The sequence below is a fragment of the Coturnix japonica genome, chromosome 1 (assembly GCF_054131305.1).
Source record: "Coturnix japonica strain WE chromosome 1, WE-NBRP24, whole genome shotgun sequence".
NCBI classification, from domain to species: Eukaryota; Metazoa; Chordata; class Aves; order Galliformes; family Phasianidae; genus Coturnix; species Coturnix japonica.
The window spans coordinates 12,186,208-12,210,314 of record NC_140663.1 but is presented as its reverse complement, the minus strand read 5'-3'; the positions used below and the strand labels follow the sequence as shown (position 1 = coordinate 12,210,314).

Genomic DNA, 24,107 nt, shown 5'->3' with positions numbered 1-24,107 from the left:
TGGATAAAGGCTACTGCCATTTCTTTAGTGTCATCACAGAATGGAGTGAAGAGACCCGTGGCCCTTTTTTTGGAGGGCTAGTTGTATAATTTAGTGTCTTTTGTGGTTTGGGGTCAATTGCAGAAAAGAAATGTTGACTGTGTGTGACATTGCTGATAATTACTACCAGTCAGTAATATGGCGCAGTTACTGATTTCCTGAAGCAGAAATGTGTGAATTAAGAATGATGTCAGGATGTAAAGGTACTGCAGTGGTCTAAAATTGCTGCATCCATATGGACAGAAAGGAGATTCAGATAACCTTAAATGCGCACAGCGGTGTTCTGAAGGTAAACTGTGTTACTGATAACCTTGTAACCTTACTACTAAGCAGTATAAAACAAATACAGAATTCAGCTAAGTTGTAGAAGAGATGTAGATTTAATTTTGATGTAGATGTATCCTCATCCTAATGAGGTCGTTTAACAACGAAGAGGAAAGTATTTTAACTTACTTGATTACAGGGTAATTTTTAGTGACAAAATCATTTAATAATACCTTCACATTCCTGCTGTCTGTCCTGTGAGGCAGCACTGCAAGGAGATGATGAATCACTTCTTCAAGATTCTGTATTTTGCAAACTGTTAATTCTCCATGTTCAGGATAACATCTTGCAGATGAAGCTGTATTGGACTGTCAGCTTGTTTTAGGTGAAGTTAGTTTTCAATTCATGAGAACTGTTTTTTTTTAAAAGGTCTGAAGTACTTTGTGTGCTGTCACTGAAGATTGAAATGCAAAAGAATCTCAGTTGAGGCTGGGAGCAATAAAACATATTGTCCTTCTAAAAGATGACTTCTCAAGTGGAAAGATGTAGTTTGAGAGGGAAAATACGTAGGCCTCATTCATCAACATGATTACTATAGGATCATCCCTTCTAGTCATTCCAAGAAGCATATGGAATGTGTTCCCTTTCTGGTTTTGACCAAATGATCCTTTAAAAGTTTTTTCACTGATGTTCCCTGTTACTCTAATCCAGCTCATTCTTCTTTATCTGCACTTGCCCACAGTGTCCCTCCTTCATGTCCTCATCTCTCTTGATATCTATCAATGTCTCAAGCCTTGCCCACTCATTCCTTATCTCTTTGAAAATGCTTCATTCTTCCTCTCACGGTGTTCCTCTTCCTATAAATACCCTTCAGGACAAACATGAAGCTGCCTCACTTTCTCAGTCTACTAAGCCATTTCTGCTCTCATACCCATAAAGAATTGAGGATACGATGGATATGGTTGGCAATTGCATTGCTCTAATAATAAGCACTGTGTGTGGAGATGCATTTGTAAGTGCTTTTATCTTCCTATGCCTTCCTTCTCTCCCTTGCATTCTTAGACTGTAAACTCTTCAGGGAAGCAGTCTTGTCATAGTGCTTTATATGGAACAGTATGTTCTAACCCTAACTGAGGCTAATGTAATGTAAACACCGTATAAGAATACATCATTATGTAAGATGTTCTGGCTGTTGTAGAGAGGAGCCTCAGCATGTGCTGGGAAATCTGTGTTTGGTGTTGATGTTAGAGCTGGAATATGGGAAATGGGTGTCTTAGGGAGGCTTTGAGGTCTGACACAAATGATCCATGGCTGTAATGCTGAAGGAGATAAAAATAAGGACTTAGTGTGATAATGTATCTTAAAACAGTTTTAATATCATAGTGGTGAGGTGTGTGTAGAGTATGCTTAACCCAGCATTCCCTTGCAGAGGTTCATTAAACACCTACAAACATGCAAAGGAGAAAAGCTGAGCGATTTTAATGGGAAGATGATGTAACAACCTTCAAAAAAAAAAAAGAAAAGAATTCTCGGGTTCTCCCTGACAGCTGACGGTCTTTACAGCTGCTAAAAATAAATGCGTTTTGTGCTCTGGATGAACCTTTTCTGCAGTGCTTTGTCAATAAAACAAATGTATCCTGACACAGGGCATGGTGTGTTCTAAAATCTTTATTTTTCTAGTTACTGCCTAACAGTTCATATTTCGCTGTTCAAATTCTGTGGGTGCTGCTGGTTTTTGAGCCATTGCAATGCTGCGATGTATCAAAGCTATTTGAGAAAATGAGCATAGCCTGATGAAAGTTGCCATCTGAATAGATAATGTTTTCCCTGTTTTTAATCCATATTTATGATTTATCCTTAGACTTATACTGCAGGCTGCTCTTCATCTCCTGTGCTCATATATTCAGATTCTGGCAGAAGTACCTCGATAATTTCATACTGCTGTCGCTACGTAACCTGTGCTGTCAGGAGAGGAAATATTCTGTTAGGATTCTCATATAATGCACAGTATAAGGGAAGACAGTAGTCCAAAACACATCTCTCTGAACACGTTTTCTCTGAGTGGATCTCAAAAGATGTCAAGATGCGGCTTATAGCGTACAGATAATCTGTTCAGCGTACAAACAGGTCAGAGGGTAAGGGCAGAAAGAAAAAATAAAACAACAGTCATTGACGTGATTTAAGAACACGTACTTACAGTTGAGTCAGGAGAGGCTGGGGAAGGCCTGCCCTGCCAGAGGGCTGACTAATAACACATTCAGTAATGTATGTGCATCACAGCCTTGTGTTGGAATGTCGTAGCAGCTGGTGCTGTGCAGCGTGTTGTCTCCCCTTGTATGGCCTGTTTGTCACTCTAGTCTCATAATGGTGTCAGTTTTAGCCTAGCCAAAAAGTCTTTAACCCACAGAGGGGACCAAATCTTGGCTGTAAACTTTCAGAACCATGCTAAAACAAGATTTGCTAAACTAACAATAATCTAGAAAATTTGGTTTTGGTGAGGAAGGAGCACAGAGGAAAGGTCTTTTAAAAAGCAGGCTAATGAAAGCAAGGGCTTCATGCACGAGCGTTACTGAGAACAGTTTTATCCAAAAACTCTTATATGAGGAGAGGCCATAAGATGCAGCCCTTCCCAGCTGCAGAAACCTTGCCTGTCTTTGAAACAAGCCTGAGCTTCTTGTGTGCTGAAGTAGGGCCAAACATCATGGTTAATACCCACATCGTTACATTTTGGGGTATGTTCTGCTTCCTATATGTCTATGACCTTGTCATAGTGACCAAGGATTCCACGTGTGCGTGGACACTTGCACTATTCCAGGCAGTTTTGCAGAATGCTGATATCCCCATCTGTGTTACTTAAAACTGTGAATCTGATCATGAGAATGAATGAAGGAAATAGTGCTGAAGTGTTCTGTTTTTGTTGTTTCTTCTTCCTGCTTAGATTTTTTTTAATAATTAATTTTCTCTGCTGACATTTCTGTGCATTCTTATTTCAATATTATTTTTTGTCTGACTTCTATAACTGCATTTATAATACTATTTCTTCTCTGTTACCTGCCTGATTTGTTGTGCCCTTTCTTTCAACTTTGTCATATCCAAGTTATTTTTCTTTTTCATGGAAGAATAACTGTTAATATTTATACCCCATCCCTGGTAATACTCAAGGCTGGGTTGGTTGGGAGGCTGGGCAGCCTGAGCTGGGGGATGGGGGGGTTTCAACCAGCCCACAGCAGGGATTGGGACTGGTGGACTTTAAGGCTCCCCTCTGACCCAATCTCTTCTGCAATTCATTGTGTATGATTGATTACTTGCCTCTCTATAGGGGGATTTATATATTAGCATAGTAATACTAGAATAGCTCCTTGTTAGTTTATTACATGTGGATTGCAATGAATAATAGCAGTTTTTAAAGGTTGTTGAATACCTGAATGAATCCACTGTAAAACCAACTGCAAGCAAAAAACTGAAAACAATGGCAACAAAAAATCCAAGTCCCTGGCCTTCCATTTCTACATACATTGCTCTTAAAGTAGTGTCTTCTATTTATTTCAATGGGAAATTACAACAGATAAAAGGAGTATGATAACAGTATTTGATAGAGCAAATTCAGTATTTTTGAACATAGTCACTGCCATTATTAGCAATTTGGGTTTTTTTGCCAGTGATGAACAAGAGCCTGTATGCTGTGCTCGTAGAAATTTGCATCCGTGGAGGTAACCTACTGTTGCTGTCCCCACTGCTGTCACGTAGCACACACTGTATCGCTGTGCTCACGTCCACTGTTCAGTCTCCATAAACATTCAGCACATGTTGATGAATGTCAGCAGCTGCCATTTTTTTTTCCACATGGAGGAATTCAGTTCCACACCTTTGCTTCATATGCACTTCCACATCAGATGTCATTTTGTTAGACTGCTCCTCTGCTGTCATCTGTCACACAGCAACAGAATGTAAAGGAACACTGGTGGGAAGATTCAGCTTCTACTGCCATACTACCAATATCTGCCTCTTACTTTGGGGTCCAACATGATAGAATAGGAGGCATTACTTTTGGATCAGGCCTTGTACTATTCAGGTTCATGCAGCCAAGATGCGAAGTAGGATGACATTAAATAATATTTCCGTACATTAAATTGTTACAGACAGTGATGCATAAATAGGTACAGATTGATTTGTGCCTGCTCAAAGATTTGTCAAGACCTTTGTGAAAGGACTCTCTAGCCTCCAGGGAGTCAACACTCCTCCTAGCTTAGCTTTTATCCACAAATTTACTTAATACAGCTTCCAGATCGTTATTGAAATAGTGAAAACATTAAAGAGAAATAGTGAAAACTTTAGAGAATGGGCCCTGAAACAGAGCCCCACTGAATCCTACTGGTGACAAGTAGGGCAGCTCTCAGGCCATAGCCTCCCCTCACCCAACACAGCCATGGTTTGGTCATTGTGGGGCGTTCTTAGGGTCACACTGCTGTGGCTTTCTGTTGTCACAGGCCGTCTCCATGATAACTGTTGTAAGTACTGGGACCCTGACAACAGAACACCAGTTGCTAGCCAACTTCAGTCTGGGAAGCATATGTGTGAGACAAGGAGCTTCTTAGATAGACCCTTTCCTTCCATTGTGGGAACTTTTGTGGAGGAGGATCCGTCCTCCTTCACCAAAGATGAAACTTTGGCTTCTAGAGAGCAGCAGCAAACCTGAGCTAATGGATGTAGACCCACCATAGGGCAATTTTGAGCCCATGGAGGTGGACGTACCTCCAGAGGACGAACTGATGGAGGTGTATCCATCTCCATCAGGTCTGGGCAAGCACCATAACATCATGCTTGCCCAGAGACATTGCTACATTTGTTGGTGGTGCACCAGGGGCTTTTAGTTTCCATCTTGATGTTGAAGTGTCACTATCTGCCAGAAAGCCCCTAGGCCAGCGGCTGCTCTCTGTGACTCCTTTTTGTCTGTCTTCCATCCTCATTCTTCCCCAAGATTTCTCTTCTTTCCTGAGCTCCGAGGAAAAGTGAAGGACTAGACCTAGTGTCCTCTGTGCTTTTCCATGGGGATAACGGGAGGTGTCTAGTGGACAGCCCTGAACTCCTTGCAGCCTCCAGGTGAGTCCTCAAGAAGAGGGCAAGACTGGGACTTGGAGACCTGTAAGCTTTTGCATCCGGACAGCAGGAGTCCAGCAGATGGCCCTGAGCTCCCTCTAGACAAGTCTTGAAGAAGAGGGCAGGACTGGACCTGATGTTCTCTAAGCTGCTGTGCTGGTACAGCAGGAGTCCAGTGGATGACACTGAGGTGAGTCCTGATGAAGAGGGCAGGACTGGGACAGATGTTCTCTGATATGCTGTGCTGGGACATCAGGAATAGTCCAGTGGACAGCCCTAAGCTCCCTGCAGCCTCTGGGCAGCTCATGGGGCCTCCTGGGTCGCCTCTGTTCTCCCCAGAGGGAATGACTCTGCCCCACAGCGTGAGGGCCTAGCCCAGGTCTCAGCTATGGGGAGGGGCCCAGGCACATAGCAGCCCAGGGCAGGCTGCGGGCATGGCCTTGGCTTGATGCTGGGTACAGAGGGCCACAGAAGTGCCCCCTATTCTTGCTGTTGGGTGGAAGCAGGAGATGGGAAAGGCCTTGGCAGCCCCCAGCACTCAGATGGCATTTGGTGCTGGAGGGTGTCTTGCTTTGGTTATCAGAGCAAGAAGGGAGATTCTTTGGTATACATGGAGTGAGACTGAGATACAAGTAAGGTCAGATGTTGCCTGAGTGGTTTATTATTGTTTTAAGTGATGGGGATTGGAAGGGCTAGTGATTATCGTGAATTAGGGTGATGGGGATGGGAAGGCAGGTGATAGGAAAAGAGCAAGAATTACGTAAAATATGTATAATGATCATTTACAGGCAGCTGCAGGCTCTGTGCTGGTTTTCTATAGACTGTGCCTTAGACTTATTGCTCTATTAGTAGAGCAAATTTAAGCATAACTCTAGCATGGTCAGATTTGTGCAATACAAGCAATTTAAGATATTACTATCTGAGCTGCTTCTCTTGGTATAGCAGAGCAGTCAAGTTTGGACCCATGTACCTTGGGGTCAGCTGCCTTTCTGAGCAGCTTGTTCGGTGATCAGGCAGAATGTTCTTTTGTTCTCTGGAGGTCAGTAACTCCTGACAGAGAGCACAATGGATGGCTGGGTTTGGTAGCTTTTGAAACTGTTCCAGCTTGCTTTCCAAAAGGACATTTGGATATAGCCAAGTGTAAAGCAAAATAATTTATTCTGCACTTGCGTATTAATTCTGGATCTAGCCCGCCTCTTCTCTATCCAGTCATCTTAGTTAGGAAAGGAACAAATTAAGGATGTGGTTTCTTGGGTAATAAAGCAAGTGTGAATATTTTATCTCTTTCCTCCACCTTTCCTGTTTATATTTTGAAGTGAAAATAAAGCAGGGCACGGTTAAGTCTTGCTGCTTTTTTGTTCTTGTTGAAGAAGGGGCTTGGTGACTTACATCAGTTGGGAATTTTTCCAACTTTAGCGTAGCAATTGGGAGTGTTGCATGTTTAATTCTTCTCCTCTCCCCCCGTCCTCCCCCAAAAAACCCAACAAACCATACAAAAGTCCAAAGAAAACTCTGTTTTTGAATTGACTTTTTTTTTTTTTTTGTTAGTGATGTTATTCTACTGCCTTAATCATTTTTTTCTTAATGATTGAAAACTTAATTTCTAATGTAAAAAAGCAGATGCAGCAGGTTCTCTAAATGTGCTTTGGGCTCTCAAAATAGTTACTAACTGTATTCAAGATACCATACTGCCCTGCTTGCAAGTACCTCTACAACAAGGTTTTAAATAGAAGATGCTGTGTACCTCCTGGGCCTGCTGCAGCCCCAGCTGCTGCTGTCATTGCCTGGTTGCGTTTGGAGCCACAGTGCTGTGGAATAGCTGTGAGCTTATTGTCACAGCCCTATTTTGGGAGGAAAGGAAGCAGGTTGTATTTTTCATTGTGTATTCTAGTGTGTCTTGTAGATGCTGCATAGAGGAGTACATGCTAATCTTAAAATGTTGAAAGTGCTCTTGCCTGCCTTCTCCTAAGCAACCACACATTGGCTCCATTAAATTGAGAACATTTGTTGCATTCACTGTCTTCCCTTGCAAGATATAGTCCTTTTTTTTTAGTTTGCTTTTCTTCCCACACTCTTCTGAGAGCTCTCATCCTTCTTTACCCACTGTTTTCAGCTATTTTTGCCTTGGCAAAATACCTTTCCACCACCTCAGTGTTCTTCTCTTGTCCTCCCAGAATTTTTGCTGTTTTTCTCCTGCTATGATTTTCTTCTCTGCACTGAATGAATTCTGCTGATTTTATTTTGGTCCACGTCTCCCACCAGTACTCCTTTATTTCTTTTCCTTAATCGAGCTCTTAGTTAATATTTGAAGGTAAATTGTTGATCCTCGTGACTTAACAAAACAACATTGTTTAAAATAAGTTTGTAAGGGTTGGTTCTTCTGATAATACTCATTGCGTCTTTTTTCCCCTGTTTTTGTGCATATAGAAAAAAAATCTCATTATGGGTTTTAAACATGCATAGCAAATAATGATTATATAAATCTATATTCAAAGTATCATACAGATGGGGTCAAATCGTAGTCGTGTATCAAAACACACGTAATCTCTGAAGCATATTTCCTTCACTGTGAGGAGCCAGGATGGTCATCACTTGCCTTTGTTGGGGCTGGACTCACCAGTCCTGTTGGAACTTGAATTATCTGATTTTCAGGCGTGTATCCTCTCTGATTGTGAGCTTGGATACATCAGGGAATGGTAAATAGGATGGTGAAGTTGGCAGAGAATTCAGGTGCTTTAACTTCTGGTGCTCTTTGATGAGGTCTTTAAATTTAACTTCTTTTTTTTCCTACCTCTGTATTTCTGTGAAGGGAAATGCTGCTCTGAGTATCAAGGGAGGATTTTTTCTCAGAGCCTTCAGTGATTACCTGCAAGTCTGCTTTTCCTTCCTGCTTGCTGTTCATGTCTTTAGGACTTTCTGTGTTGGTCTAGTTTGTTTTCTATTTGTGAAAGTCATAGTTGGCTGTGATGGCATCGTGTTCAGCATTGTATGCTATGTGCAGAGTTGCCCCACCAGCTGCCAAAATTAGGACTATGTTGTTAAAAATCGTGATCTACAGAGGCTTCTTGCCAGTAGTAAAGGGAAGGCATCTTGCTCTGTTTATCACTGCGGAGGAGGACAGAAATGTGTGGGAGTTCTGACTTTGTGGCTTGGAGAAGAGGAGGCTGAGGGTGTATGGACGTGTGTGAGGGGCAGTAGCTGGTAGTTGAATGCTGGTTGTATGCTTTTAGAGGCAACACTCAACAAAAACTACTTTGCTATATAGAAGGAGGATGATGAAGGACGGCATGATTAGCTACTGAGTGGTGTTACCACACAGCTGCAGTGGATGGCAATGCTTTGCCACCTACATGAGTCCTCGGTGCCAAAGTATTTGCAGCCAGCTTCTAGGCAAGACAGGTGTCCCATGAAGTTGCTTAATAAGTGATGGGGAAGTCAGCTGGAGGAGGGCAGAGAGTGTTGGAAGAAAAAAGACAGAGCTGACTTGCAGAGCACGCTGAATTTTTCATCAGTAGCAGCTGATTGTGCTATGATGCAGATGAGACTTGGAAAAAACCAAAACGGTGGAGATGTAAATCACCTTACTGATGATAGGGTGAGATCTCTTGTCTGGACAGCCCTCTGCTTTCAGTAAATTCCTTTATTGTTGTTAGTTTGAACTCCCTTCATTCCTATATAAATATTTTGTGTCTAGCTGCCAGAAAACTTTCACAGCTCTTCCTTAATTGCAAGCACCCCATCTTTCTTCATTCCATTTTTGAGTATAGCAATATGCTCATACCCTATATATGCAATGGTAGATAATCAATGCTTATGTGTGTTATAAGTATGTTCGGATTTTAGGAAGACATTTGGCAGTTATGTTCCTTGTAGTAAAGAAAGTGTAAATTATGGAAGATTTTGGCTGAAGACTAAATTAACAGAGTTAGGGTGTTTAACACTTATATCACTTTAAATAAATACAATCCTGTATTACTACTCTGACCATTCAGAGTGTAAGGAGAAAAAAGAGATGACATTTCCAGTGTCATTTCTTGCAGCTGTGTGAAACCAGGGCATCACAATTGGTGATAGAGAATGGTACATGCAGGAAGCACGCTTGCAGTATAATTAGAAAGTAGATTTATACATATCTTATAAATCTGTTTACTAGAGCTATATTTTAAAATAATAAAGATGTTATATGGATGGAGAGCCACCGGTGTGCTCAGAGGTGGTTGTTCAGGCTTTGCTACTAGTTGTCTGTTGCCATAGACTGATGCAGTGCAATGGTTTCATGGTGATGGTCGCAGTCTTCTTGCTGTTGATCTGACAGGTCCCAGCAGAGGATTTCAGTGCCTTCAGGAGTTTGTATTGGCCATCAGTTTCTTTTTCCATGAGAAATTAGCTGGAAAGTGTGGCTTATGTTGTGTTCCGTGTGACACACACTTCTTGATGGAACTTTTTTTTACAGCTGATTGTCTTATTATATTGAGCCCAGAAAAGGCCTAACAGGTCCTGTCTTGTTTCCTGCAGGATCAGAGCTGAGAACATCCTCTTTACCACAGAGCGTAAAAATCCAGTGAAGCTATTTGCTGAATAAGAAATGTGAAAGTCTTGCAAGAATATATGGAGAAAACAGTCATGTAGGCACTGTGATTACGAGCATAATATTGAACAGTGGCAGAACATGCTAAAAAATGTCTAGCAAGCGTACTGTAAAAGTATTTCCTTTTTTGTTTTTCCTTCTTTTTTTTTTTTTTTTATCCCCAGGGGATTTGTAACAGGAAGATAAAACTTAAAGGTCTTTAAAATATCAAAGAATAACAATAATTTAGGGAAAGGTGAAATTTTAACCCAGAATTTTAAGATTGTAGTATGTATCTAATAAATGTGGTCCTTTTGGGAAGGTAGCGCAGCTTCATCTCCTGTTTGTGCAGGCCTGGCTTAGCCTGTAGGTGAGGTTTTCTGAGCCTCGCAGTTAGTCCTTAGAAGAGAACGTGTGCTTTGACTCAGTCTGGATGAACAGAAAACTGTTTCATTTGAGACTAGAATTTGGCTCGTTTTTCTACATTGGAGCAATTAAACTTTTTCTTGCTTGGAAAAATAATAGTATCTGAATGTGTGAATGGAATGTAGCGTTTAGTCTTGTTGTACACCTGCAAGAAAATGCTGCTGTCAGAAGAATCCTAACACAGTAACGATTGTACATGGGATCGCAGAGGTGATAGCTTATAAAAACTTCAGACTAGAAATCAGAAATTACCCATTGAAGTAGTAAAGGCATCAAAGCAATCCAGTTTGAGTGTGACATTACTGTGTCAGATGTGGCACTTCTTTCAGCTTTGTCAGAAAAGCTGACCCTGCACTCAGTGTGCCATCTCCCTTCCTTCAGCCAGCAGCAGGAAAATACCTTTGCTGTGTTAGCTGTTAGTTTCTTAAATCACTCCCTAGCTGCATTATTTAATGCCGTTCCCATATGTTGCTTTAATGATAGTAAGGAGCAACCAGCAGCTGATTTTAAAGGACAGGAGGAAATGTTTTAAGATATCAAGTGAATGTATTGCTGTGTTTTTTTGTCTTTTGCCCAGAATAGGTACCTGCAGAAATAAATGTTCCTTCTCAGCACCTTTGAAATATGTTCTTAACTCTGTCCCCTCCAAACATAACTTTTCTCATAACAAGGATGGATAAATGCATGCAAATAGTTAGAAGACAAGCACATTGATATTTGGGGTTAATAATGTTTTCCTTGGTTTGCTTTACTAGTATTTAATCTGACAAGCAGTTATGCAAAAAAGATGCTTGTGTTTTTAACTGTGAAGAATAGCTTTCTGTCCAACCACAGGTTTTCAAATGAACATTGGGTAGAGTAGTTACTGGGTCTTTATTTTTTCCTCATCCCTATCCACACTTAAAGATTTGTGAGCACGGGGGGGGGGGGGGGGGGGGGGGGAACTGGGGGCACTTTGTGCTGGAGGGCAGCTGGGGCAGCCAGCAGTGAGCCCGAGGAGAACTGGGAGAATGAGGAGTTCCTCTTAATGCCATCTTTGTTTTTCCCAAAGCATTTTAATGAACAAATACTCCCGCCTGGCAAAAGATCAAATGTCAGGTTGTGTCAACAAGGCTCAGCTGAAGTTGTGTGGGTGACTTAAAAATAATATTCACATGCATAGTTACACTCCACTGTCATGCTGCTTCCCTGACTTGATAGTGGGTCATTTTTAGACTAACTTCATCATATCCTTAATGCATTCCTAATGCTTAATGCTTTCTCAACTTTATCGTCAAACTTCAAAAATTTCCATATACAAACATAAAAAAGAAATTCAAGAATTTGTCAGTGTTAAATCATTCAGAGGTATTAAGCACGAGGCTTGGGCTGTATATTTATTTGGGAACGGAATATTTCAACAGGTGAAAGGCACATTTGTCTCCGTATTTTATTTGCTTTTTCCCCTTTTGGAGAGGCTTGGATGGTTCTGAAGCTTTTGGTTTCCACCCTCACCTCTATAAAAGCAAGGCAGAAAGGACCACTGAAGACCTGTGCTGCCTTCAGGTCATCTTTGGCTTCCCTTGGTGTTAAAGGGGACATGCTGACACAAGGAGTCTGTCTGTGGGAGTTAGCCCTGATGTGTCACTGGGTGCAGGCAGGTGGGAGCAGCTGTTCTGAAAGAAGCCAGGTGTTCTTCAGAATTGTTTTACAAGTATTATTTTTTCAATCTTGACTGAAGCTCAGGGAACGCTCAGCTTGAAAGGATAGCAGTGATGCTGCTGTGGTTTCTTAAGAATGAAGAAAGAAAAAAAGACATGGTATTGTCAACGTGAAGTAGGAAAAATGTACCTGTGACACCTGAGTACATGTTAAAAACAAACATATATTTACATTCCGAGCAGTAACTGCAACAGGACTGGTGCAGAAGTGTGCAGAATAGAGCAACACTGTCTTCTTGATACGCCCCATTAGAAAAGGAGGAAGTTAGTTTTATCAAATCGAAGTGAACAGTTTTTAAAATGATTTTATCTTTTGAATATGCATAACCTTAAACGTTCTGCTGTAATTTCTTCATGCCTTGAGCGTGGGTAGGGTACTGAATAGGAATAAAACTGATAATATTAGTGTAATCTCCGAACAGGAGATTGCAAACAGCAGGTTTCTATCACTCGTTCCTTATTTAGCAAGTGACTGACTGTTGTCTCAGTATTGCCATGAATGTTGTGTGTACCAGACCTGAAAAAGTCCATATAGCTACTGTGTTATTTTCCAGTGTTAAACTGATTGGAGAACTGCTATTTCTGCTGGGGAAAGAAGGCAACATTTGAGCTTGTTTTGGACAACTGTGCAACCCCTGTATTCTTCACAGCATGTGTCTTCTATATATCTTGGAAGCCGAAATATCCATGAATGTACATGAACCTGGTGACCCACATGAAACTTGATGACATGATTGCTGTGGTTGTGCGAGTTAGGAACCTCTTCTGCAGAAGGAACACAGAGAATTGTCTGCTGCAGAGGAGTCTTCTGTTCATAAGATCAGAAAATACCAACCAGAAATGCACTGAAGGCTGCATGGATTTCACACCTTTAAGAAAGTAACAAACAAACTTGATGTTAGTTTCTCAGGGTCTGCTGGGTGACAGTGCTGGCACCTGGCTTCAGTCCCACTGTATTCATTGCCACTTCTGACTGGTTTTTACATTCCAAAGGTTGCTTAGGAATTTCAGTTACAATCTTGAAATTCCATGTGAATTAATCTTTACAGTGTTTGTAAAGATGCAAGATAGAAAGATCCCTGCTTTATACTTAGTAAGTTTTGTCCTGTCATGGTAGTGCTAAAGCACTGAGACCATCCTCTAATTCTTGCTGGCCATATTGTGCTGCTGGAAGAGCAGAAGTCTCATCACAGAGCAGCACCACCAGAGACAGTTCACCATATGAACTATTTAATGCGTCACTTGTACGATGTCCACAGCTCAAAGCAGGGATATGTCCACGTAAAATCAAGTTGAAGTTCCTAGAGCATTTCATTGGCTTCAAGACTGAAAACTTACTTAGAGTGTGTTCTCTGATCCGTTTTTGCATAATATTTTCAGGTCTGTCTTTGTAGGACTGGGAAGTGGGATTGTTTATTTTAGCACTAACATTGGAAAGACAGACAAATTACAGAAGGATGAGAGTTTTCATATGCAAAATGTAGGATTCAAGCTGCTCTATTTCTAACGTGACTGAAAGAAGCAAAAGACAGCAGAGAATAGATGAGGACACATATTGGTGATGAGGGAGACATGTAAAGATACCTTAGAAAGAAAGCTAAAAGCATCCTCCACTTATGTCGTATTGTACATGCTGTGCAGAAATGGAAAGAAAAGCATTGAACTTGTTTTTTGATCAGAGTAGATCAACTGAACGTGACTGAATCTACTTATTAATTAAAAACGGGGTATATTTTTATTACTTGCTTTCTTTTTTTCCTCCATACATAAATAGCTTCATTTCTTTATCTTGTTGGGAAGATTTCTTCCATGATTCTTTCTGACATGGTTCTAGGTTCTTTGTGCAAACTCTATGTTTCTCTATTCATTCTTGCAGCCTTTGCCATGATGCTTTCCTAGAAATCCTTCTTGAGTTTGAAAACACTGGCAGCACTTTTTTATGGAGCTCACCCCTCCAAGCTTCTGGTCTTCCATTTTTTGACAGAGAGCTGATGCTCTCGAAAAGGAAATCCCTCCCCATTTTAGCATTAGCTGATGCTTTTTGCTGGTCTCATGCATGACCTCCACCTGAGCATCTCAGAGGAGGTAGAAGAGGTTGTAAATAGCTTTACTTTGGTTAATAAATATAGAAAGTAAATAAAAGGAGATGATTATGAAACCATTTGGGGCAGTGCAGAGCCTTTTTGTTTTCATTCGGTTGAAGTTTGAATAGTATGGCTTTAGTGACTTACTGTGTCTGCTTTGCTGGGGTCTTGGATGTGAGCCAGTTGTCTGACACCTGATCTAAAATTACTCAGAGTGAGCTGATAAAATGTGTGGAGCAATTGAGGAGTGAGCTGAAATGCTGCTGGCTTCCCTACCTGAATGGGTATTTTGTGGCTTCATTCTATTATCTGCTGCTTTTGGATTTGCTGGCACTAATTTTCATTAATTCTTCATCTTTTTTAACCATACTATTATGGTCTGTTCTTCTTGATGTGGTTCTACATACAGTGCTGTCTTTTTTGCTACCTCTGAAATTAAGACAGTCCGGAGTACGTCAGTGAGAACATATGTGCTTGCTCATTAAGCAGAGGTACTGACAGAATCTTCACAGTCTGTCTGTGCACTGATCAATAGTTATTTAATTAGCTCATGAAAAGCCATTTAAGGTGATATTTTTCCAGTCCATACCTGGTATTGGTTCTGAATAACCCACTGTTTGTCTGTGGTGCCACAGCCGATGGGATTAACCAAAAGTTGGAGTGTTGGCTCTGCATGAAGTTGGAGGGGCTGGAGCCGAGAGCCTTGAAGGAAGAGATTCATGAGAGAGGGGCAGAGATGGAGAAGGGAAAAAAGAAATCACTAAATTTAAATAATGTTGTGATGGAAATGTTATTAACTGGTGAGTGGGACCCCTCATTAATGACACTAGAAATTATTCTTACTGTGAAGTCTCATCTGATGTAAATTCTCCTTATCACTGTATGAAATCAATTGTAGTTACCACTGAATGACAGTGAAATTAAAATGATGGTGCAGAAAAATCTTGTTGTGTAACTCCTGGAGCATCCAGGGACTTGAAGTTTGCAGCAAAGGAGCTTGCATCTTGGATTATTTTTTGTTAATATCTTGTAGAGTGTTGGTAGCAATAAGATATTAATGTAGTAATCCATTCTATGTGAAGATAATACGGAGACTTGCTTATGTAATGAATCAGCTGATCATTTTATTCCAAGCTCTTTGAATTTTGTTTTTCCACAGAGTCCCAGTCTTTATAATACCTGTTTATATAATTGGTTTTAAATTTCATGAGGGTTAAACAAGTTCAAAAGCAATGCAAAGTCATGTTAGATTATTGAGGTATATTAGTCTAAGATCAGCGGTAGGGGAAGTGAGCTTCAGCTCACACCTCCATGTTGTCAGCTTTATCTTTGACCAGAAAGGCATTAAGAAGCTAGCGGAGCTTCCCTCAGAGTACTGAGCCCTCAGCAGTTCCATTCATACTGGAAAATAAGAAGGTATGACATACCAAAGCCCTGGGCTTTCTCCAACAAGGCTGTCCAAACCTTTCAAGTTCTCCTTCTCACAGAAGTAGCTATTAGCTTTAAGAGCTGACAACACCAGCCTGTTACAAAATGTATAATGAGGCAACCTGTTCTCATTGAACAATATTGGGTCAGAACAGGAGAATGGGTTGGGAATGGTGAGTGTGCTGGTCCTTCAGAGGCCACGTGAAGCTGAAGTTAGCAGCTGTGTGGATCAGGTCATAGTGAAATGCAGGGCAGACCTGCAGACCTTGATATGCCCTGTAGAATCATGGAACTGTAGAATGGCCTGAGTTGAAAAGGACCATAATAATCATCTATTTTCAAACCCTTACCATATGCAGTGCCGCCAACCACCAGACCAGGCTGCCCAGAGCCCCATGCAGCCTGGCCTTGAATGCCTTCAGGGATGGGGCATCCACAGCCTCCTTGGGCAACCTGTTCCAGTGCGTCACCACCCTCTGTGTGAAAAACTTCCTCCTAATCTCTAACCTAAACCTCCCCTGTCTTACTTTAAAACCATTCCCCCTTGTCATATCACTATACACCCGTCATAAACAGCCATTTCCCCTTCTGTTTAAACACTCCCTTCAAGTACTGGAAGGCCACAATGAGGTCTCTCTAGAGCCTTCTCTTCTTTAAGCTAAACAAGCCCAGTTCTTTTAACCTTTCCTCACAGCAGAGATGCTCCAGCCCTCTGATCATCTTAGTGTCCCTCCTCTGGACCCGCTCCAAGAGCTCCACGCCCTTCCTGTACTGGGGGCCCCAGGCCTATACGCAGTACTGCAGATGGGGCCTCTCAAGAGCTGAGTAGAGGGGGACAATCACCTCCCTGTGCTCTTGGTTATGTTCAGGAATAAGGATTCCTAGCCCGTGGGATGCACAGAGTAGAGGAGCTGTGTAGGAGTAAGGGCCTCCTGCCTTTTGTGGAGCAGGTATGAGTCACTGCATGTATGTGTTTTGTAGCAGTGCATGTTAGAAATACCTTTCAGTAGCTTTGGCAGATACTTGAGAACTCACAGACATTCTCCTTCAGTCACAGAGGTTGTGGTGCTGTGCCATGTCTGGGGCTGGCCCCAGGTGGCCAATGAGTTCTGCACCAGGGCTGCCACAAGAATACCATGTACATAGGGTCACAGTGGTGTGCTGGGGGAAACTATAGTGGTATAGACTTTATTTGAACCTGGGTAATACAAGATAAAGAGTATATTTGCAAACTTCTCGGAGCCATTTTTTGCCTCAGTTATCTATACAGCTTTAATCTTAAAGGCAGTCTCTCAATATTCAGGCTGAAACTCAGTGGAGTAACTGTTCATTTGCACTGCACTTTGTGTTCTAGTGCATGTAAATATTTTGCAGTGCATTTGAGCCCTGCAATAAATGTTTTTGATCACACCCTCCCACAGCTGTGTGATCTATTTCATCTTTTGCACCACAGTTTAAACACGAAGATGCTGGAAAATGTCCTGTTACAGTAACCCTAGGATTATGGAGTCTTCTTTCCTTTGTTTCTTTAGAACAATTTAAAATAATGATCAGAATATCCAGTGCATTGTGTAATTTGCATGGTGAATAGCAGTGGCCTAAGTTGTACTAAAATCTGTTTTAAAACATTGGTATAATTGTACGGCTGGAAATCAGGAGGTGTTAAAGATTTCTGTGAAGTCTTTATTTTTATTCAGTACAACGTAGTTCTTAGTGATGTGTTAGAATTATTGGGGTGCAGAGCAAACATGCACATGGCCTAAATAGGAGCTACTCCTGGCTTTGGGTACTGGGGTCTGGATGTGGGACCACCTGGCTCCTGCTCCAGTGGGATGCGGAGCTGATGGAGCAGGTGCAGAGGAGAGCCATGAAAGTGCTCGGAGGGCTGCAGCCCCTCTCCTGTGAAGACAGGTTGAGGGAGCAGGGCTGGTTTGCTCTGGAGAAGGCTCCGAGAAGACCTCACTGTGGCCTAAAATACTTGATAGGGCAAGAGGGGAACAGGCTTAAGCTAAAATAGGTGAGGTTTAGATTAGATGTCAAGGAGATATTTTTCACTGAGAGAGTGGTGAGGCCCTGGCACAGCTGCCCATAAAGCTGTGGGTGCCCCATCCTTGGAGGTGCTCAGGGCCAGGTTGGATGGAGCCCTGGACAGCCTGAGCTGGTGGGGGGCAGCCAGCCCACGGCAGGAGTTGGGGCTGGGTGGGCTTTGAGGTCCTTTCCAACCCAAACCATTGTATGACAAGAGGTCATTTGTGGAGGCCTCTCCAGTCTGTGTGTTTTGGGGAGAAGCAGTGGTGTGTGCTTAGACCAAGTGCTGATGGTTGCTGCCCTGCAGCCCTGCCAGCAGGGCACGTGAATACTGAAACTAACCAGTATGAATTTTTTTAATGTAGGTTTTAAAAAAGTCTATCCAGTTTCTCTTTCCCATTTTCAGATGATTCAGAGACTTTGTAACATTTATAAAGAAAAAAAAAAAAAGCTATGTTGAATCCTTCCCATGGCAGAATGGTTAACACCAAATAATAAGAAATGTACTCAACTTGTAAGCAACCAAACTTGGTTTTAATGTTGCTCAGGATTTGCCCTTTTTCTCTGTAGCTGATAACCACTATTTCTGTCTCTTCCAGGGTCTTAAAGGGACACTCAAATTTGTGGCATTATCCTTGGAAGTAGTTTTAGTCACAAACATGTTAACCATACTGCTCCTTGTAAGTCATTTTTCAGCTGTCTCTGTACGTTGTTTCAGGAAGATCCCATGGAAGAAGCCACAGATGGCACAGGAGTGCTTTCCCCATAGCCAGGGCTGAGCTGCTCCATGTGCTGTGGTGCTGGAGAGGCACTGGGCAGCTCTCTTATGGCAATAGCATACACCAGGTTTTGAAGTGGATGTTTCTGCTCTTTTGTTTTTAGTGCTACGGTGGTAATTAACAGATTAAAAAAGGCAAACAAACAACAACAACAACAACAACAACAACAAAAAAGAAAAAAAATAAAACAGGAAGGAAAAAAAAAGGAGGAAATTTAACTACTACTTCTGAAAGTGATCTGAAGGAAATTTAACTCAGAGCACTAAAAAAAGAAATCTCAGCATGTGGAGTGTTTTCCCCTTATGGTTTCTACCCCATCTATTGAAGTGCTGATTTAATACTTCATTCTTTGTGACAAAAATGATTCAAAGAGCCATATTTTTCAGGGCTTTTGAAATGGATGTTTCTGAGGGTGTCGATCGACGTTTAGGCAATTAAGGGGAGCAATACTACATGCCATAAATCATCAGGTCCTCTTTTTTTCCCCAGAAACTGAAATTAGTGCCACAATTTGTAAGCGTTGCGATAAGAATCACCTCGTGCATGTGTCAGCTCCGCCTGGAGAAAGGCAACACCCCTCTGCCTAAAGAAATGGTTCCTCCTGCTTTCATAAACAGTCATGTGCAGAGTTCGGCAGGGCCTGATGCCCCCGGAGCTCGTTCCTTCCCAGCCCGACTGAATCGGTCTTCACAGAAGTGCTGCGAATCTTGTGGCCTCGTTTGAAACAAAAGGGGTTAGGAAAGAACTCCTTTGGTTATAAGACTTTGGAAAGCGAGGGCAGGCAATCTCGGCTGTGAATATTTTCTGATTTTTCCAGAAATCAAGCAGAAGATTGAGCTGCTGATGTCAGTTAACTCTGAGAAGTCGTCCTCTTCAGAAAGGTACAGCCACATCTTTTGCATGAACAATTAATGGTGTAGCACTGCAAGCAGCAGCACAGGGCTATTATTTTTTTCTTTCCCATGTTGAGTTTGCTCGTGTCGTTTCTGTACTGCATGCTGGTGATTGTAATGTGTTCATCGAGCCTCTGGTTTTGGTTAAGCTTTGTGCATTTTTGCAAAGATTTATCGATTGCTTTTTTTAATGAAGTCTACTCGGCTGCAGCATGCAAATGGCAATACAGCAAGCAGGCTGCTGCTTGTGTGCTGGGGTTGCAGACCTCCTTTTTCACTTTGTGCAAACGGCGTTGTGATTTCTAAATTCATTTGAAAGATTTAGTGTTTGTGTTGTGTTACAGGAGACCGTACTCCAGTTACAAAGGGCTTTTTTGAATTCAGATTAACAGAAAATGTAACTTGATGAAGCGTTTAATGTCCTGTTATGGGGAAAGGGAGTGCCCTTTGCAAAGTAGCTCAGGAATCACAAATTTCCAAATTAGTCACATTCTGTGAGATAGATGTGATCCTTGTTCAAGTCTGTGCTAGGAAATGGAGCAGTCACTGCATGCAGTAATGGTTCATGCCTGCAGGTAAGGACAAAATGACTCAGAAGTGTTTTTAAAGCAATTATTTTATCTGTCAGTCAGATGATTATGATTTTAAGTAGCTGTTTCATTTTAAAGAAATATTTGGAGGCGCTGTATTAGCTTTAAGTTTTCTGACACAAAATAACCTCCTTGGGATTATTTTGTTGGTTTAAAATTATCCAATCTGTTTGCTACTGTTTTGCTTGTGGCTGGATTGCAAGGTAAATTCTGATGGTAGGAATTGCTTAAACCTGGATCAGAGTAGTATTTTCATCAAGCTATTTACAGCAGTCATTTCAGCTGTGTGCAGACGACCATCCAGATGCTATATTTTGGCATTATGATATTGGGCATTAGCATAAAAAATTTAAAAAGAAGGTTATTAATTTTATGTACTCAAACTATATGGTTAGCTGAAATTATTACCTGAAGCAGATTTTATTGAATGTTTCAGCATATGAAGACACAATCATCTTCTATTGAATGCTGTCTGAAGGAAGCACAGTAAAAGATAAACCTTTCAAAATGAGCGAGTCCTGTGTGGCATGCATGATTTTAGAAGATCAAAACGAGCAGTGGGGTTTGCTTTATAAGTGTATTTCTGCTAAGGCACGTAGAAGCAAACAGAATTACCTTTCAGTAGCCGTTGGTATAACAAAATACCAGCAATGAGAAATCCAGAAAATGGTGGGGGGGAGTGGGTTGTTAAGTCACCTTTCCAAAATGGAGAGATGTAAGAACAGCTTTGAGATGTATTTTCTTTGGTTGTTCAAAATGATGAATCAGGAAAGAAAATATTAACGTTTATCTGTTTGCTTCTCCCTGACCATGATGCCTACAGTGTTTAAATGCAAGGCTAATAAAATGGTGGTGATAACAGAGAGGATGGTGGGGTGAAAACAGTAAAGGAAACAGGTGTTAACTTGATTTTTGGAAAGGCTTTTTCTCAGGAATTGGCATTGCTGAGGGGGATTTCAGTGTACAATTACACATGGATGTATTTAGAAATGGGAATTTTATGCAGCGCCCTGAAACTGATGGGTCTCATTCTGAGCAAAACGTGCTCTTAGTTGAACCGATGGCAGTCCAAGATGAATTGGTCCCTGTAAAGGATTATTGCACATAATTAGAAATGGATGCATGTCTGAGATTAATTTAGATACCATTCATTAAAAAGTAAGATTTCATAACAGCACGATGAATAATTTTGCAATAGAGATTCAGACGTGAATGCTCCATATACACACAGACTTCTCCCTTTTGAGGGTTTAATTATGTGGTACGGTTCACCTGGAGGGGGATTTGGCACATCAGCTGCACAATTTGCATGGTCAGTTATAAGTAATAAAAACCCATTTAATGTGTTATCTGAATTATTTTTTTTTTAGATTAACCACATTCTTTTCCTGTACCTAAAAATAGACTGAATTTTTTGCAAGCTGTTATGAAACAGTGCTGTTAGTCCTGTGAGCTTCCAGTTCCTTTCAGGGCCTTTTCCAAAATTACTGTGTGTTTTGAAGGAATAAACGTGGTTCCATTGAGTGTCTGAACTGTAAAGCTGTCCTCGGTGTAGTGGAATTGCAGCGTGTGTTCATAGCTCCCGTGCACAAAAATGTTTTTGACAAACACACTGAATTCACACTTGTATATTTTTTTTATTACCAAATTTTACCCTTCCTCATCATGGTTGGTCTGTTTAAGAAGCTGGAGTTTTCTGAAATACCGGGTGGGAGACCTGGAAGAGAGCATGGCTTGTTTCTTGTTTCCCACACCAGCAGACTGCTAGACGTGCTCGCATGGCAGGAGGGGAAGGGAAAGGAGCTGCTTTGTGCTGTACAGAAACGGGAGGAAGGAGGGAGCCCGTCGCTGGCCTTCTGGTTTGTTTGCTTTGTGTTTTTACTGCAGTGTTGAGTGTTTGTAGCTTTTCCTGCTTGCTTGGCAAGTTCAGTATGTTACTCTATCCTGGAGGGGAAAAAAACAACAAAATGGGTAGGAGGAAGCTGGGCTCTAATGGGTGGTTTGGCTGTTGCAGGAGCTCAGAGCATGAGGAGTCCTGCAGCATTCTCAGGATAGTTGCTTGTTGGGTTTTTAAGAGGCTTTTAGGAGACATTAAGAAGAAAGCGAGATGGTCCAATATGCTGAATATCCTCTGAGATGTTAAAGATAATACAGCCCTGAAAAGCAAATGAATGCAGATCTGAGATGTTTTTCTTAATGAGATTCCTCCTCCCTTTCCACCTACATACTCCTAGAGAAACTTGGACTTGGAGGTGGCATAGCACAGGGGGTTAAGATAGCTGTATCTTGATATTCTGTGGGGTATTGCATCGGGCAGATAGAATGAGCCAGCACGTTCTAATCCTAATGCTGTGAGCAGTGAGCACTGTGCACGCCTGGCAGCAGCCTGAGCCAGGGAGTGCGGGTAGCTGGGAGCGAGGGCACGGTGGGGCTCACAGCCTGCCCTGACTCGTCACACCAACTGTTTGTTTGCAGAGCTGAGGTCTGAAAAATACAGAGGAAAGCCTGAAATACTCTGGAAATGTTTTTGTCCAGCGCGGTGCATACCTGGTTTATTTATGTAAGGAACGGTGACGAACCCCAGGGGTCTTTGCGTGAAATTCCTTGTCCATGCCTTGCAAATGCCATTAGCAAGGCAGCAGCAGGCAGAGCAGGGTGGTCTTGGAAAAACCCTCAAAGAGAGCAGAACTGCCTTTATTTCTGTCATGTCAGCTATGCCCTCATTCCTTGTACAGTGTAGTTAGGCCTTTGAGCTGTACACATGTTCTTTTTTGCCTTTTTAAGGGCTTTGTAGAAGTTCTGTCGTGTTTCTGTTCCATTTTGAAAAATGCCAGCTTTTCCACCTGGATCACTTCTTAATGTTTGGACTGTCCCTAATGTATAGAACAGTCTTCTGTGTCATGGGATAGGACACAACACTTGGTGGTCTTTTAGTTCTGCTTTTTTAAGCTCCGATTCTGGATTCTAAATTTGTCAGTGATGCAGTTTTACCACAAGATGTTACTGCTAAAGGTTATTAGTAAGGCTGGTACGTCTGACTGACTCTCTTGCTGCCTTTCTGCAAAGGCTGCATACGCGTGTTGCTTTAAAATGGATTTCTGCTTCAGAGTTCTTCCACAACACTTGGAAAATAACAGAAACAAATGATGACAGCCAAGCACTCATGAGCAGTTTTAAAGTAGATAACCGGTGCTTTTATAATTCCATTTTTGTCATTTTGAGGGGTTTTATAAATGTCAATAAAGGGAAAATATTTTAAAATGACAGCAGGACAGTGAAGTTCTTGCTGCACAGCATGCAGAAGTATTTGGGGCAGGGTGGTGCAGCCAAGGTTTAAGGACAACTGTTCTTTGCTTTTATTTTTGTTTCTTTTGTTGTGTTTTTTTTTAGCCTTGAGCTATGTAAAACCCTCTCTCTTTGTTATTTATCTTTGCAGAGAGAATTAAATGCATGACTTCATGCTTTTACGTGGTTCCTTCATCAGGTCATCCTAAGAATGCAGTCAGGGAGAAAAGTAAAGGAGGAATAAATCTCAGATAATGGTCTGGAAGAAAAAAGGTGGAGATTCAGTACTGTTTGTTTCTTAGAGATGTACTGTTGTTGATATAAGAGGCATTGTGAATCACTGTGATGTTGGGAGGTTCCTTTGGTTGTAGGAACGTGTGTTGTTTTGTTTTGTTTTTAACTTAATTGTGGATGCAATGCATCTCCTAAGGCAGAAGTGTCATTCATACTGAATTACAGAAATAAAACATGTTTAGAAGTAGAAGAACCGTCAGCTCACAACATCCAGTATGACCTGACATTGCTGTGTCAGATAAGTGCTTTGGCATAATTACTCCATAGCAGGGCATTATCAGATAATAATGTGTTGTTATTCTTGTAACTAACACTGAAACAAAAAATAATTATTAGAACGATGGAATCATTTAATCAGTTCCACTAAGTTCTAAAGTGTCATTTTAGATGTCTTCCCTCTTTATATGTTTTTAAAGTGTAAAAGAAATATTGCTTCCATTTCCAGGCATTTCTGTTTATTTCTAGTAGTTGTACATCTCTAATTTTTTTGGTTTCACTGATGATAATATTGAACAATGTATATTGGTTCCCTGCTTCCAGATTTCCAGCTAGTTCTGCTATTTGTTGTACTTCGTCTTAGAAGTAGGGAGGAAATGATCTTATCCAAATGTGGGACAGCAGCTGTTTATCCAG

The 24,107-nt window shown here is 41.4% G+C and overlaps 1 protein-coding gene across 10 annotated transcripts in view; it reads left to right on the top strand.

Moving 5' to 3' along the window:
* Positions 1 to 24,107, top strand: part of SRPK2 (SRSF protein kinase 2) — a 121,913-nt gene that overhangs the window by 21,566 nt on the left and 76,240 nt on the right. For 2 of the 10 annotated variants that reach the window (XM_085513390.1, XM_085513379.1), the window contains exon 3: positions 19,230 to 19,293. The exons of 3 other annotated variants lie outside the window; for them this stretch is intronic. In XM_085513390.1, coding sequence (XP_085369516.1) covers positions 19,256 to 19,293 — 38 coding nt within the window. In that variant the 5' untranslated portion in view covers positions 19,230 to 19,255. Of the gene's footprint in view, positions 1 to 19,048; positions 19,294 to 19,799; positions 19,881 to 21,442; positions 21,755 to 24,107 lie in introns of those variants that run through there. 5 more of the 10 variants (XM_085513383.1, XM_032442344.2, XM_085513368.1 and 2 more) reach the window with 4 other exon arrangements.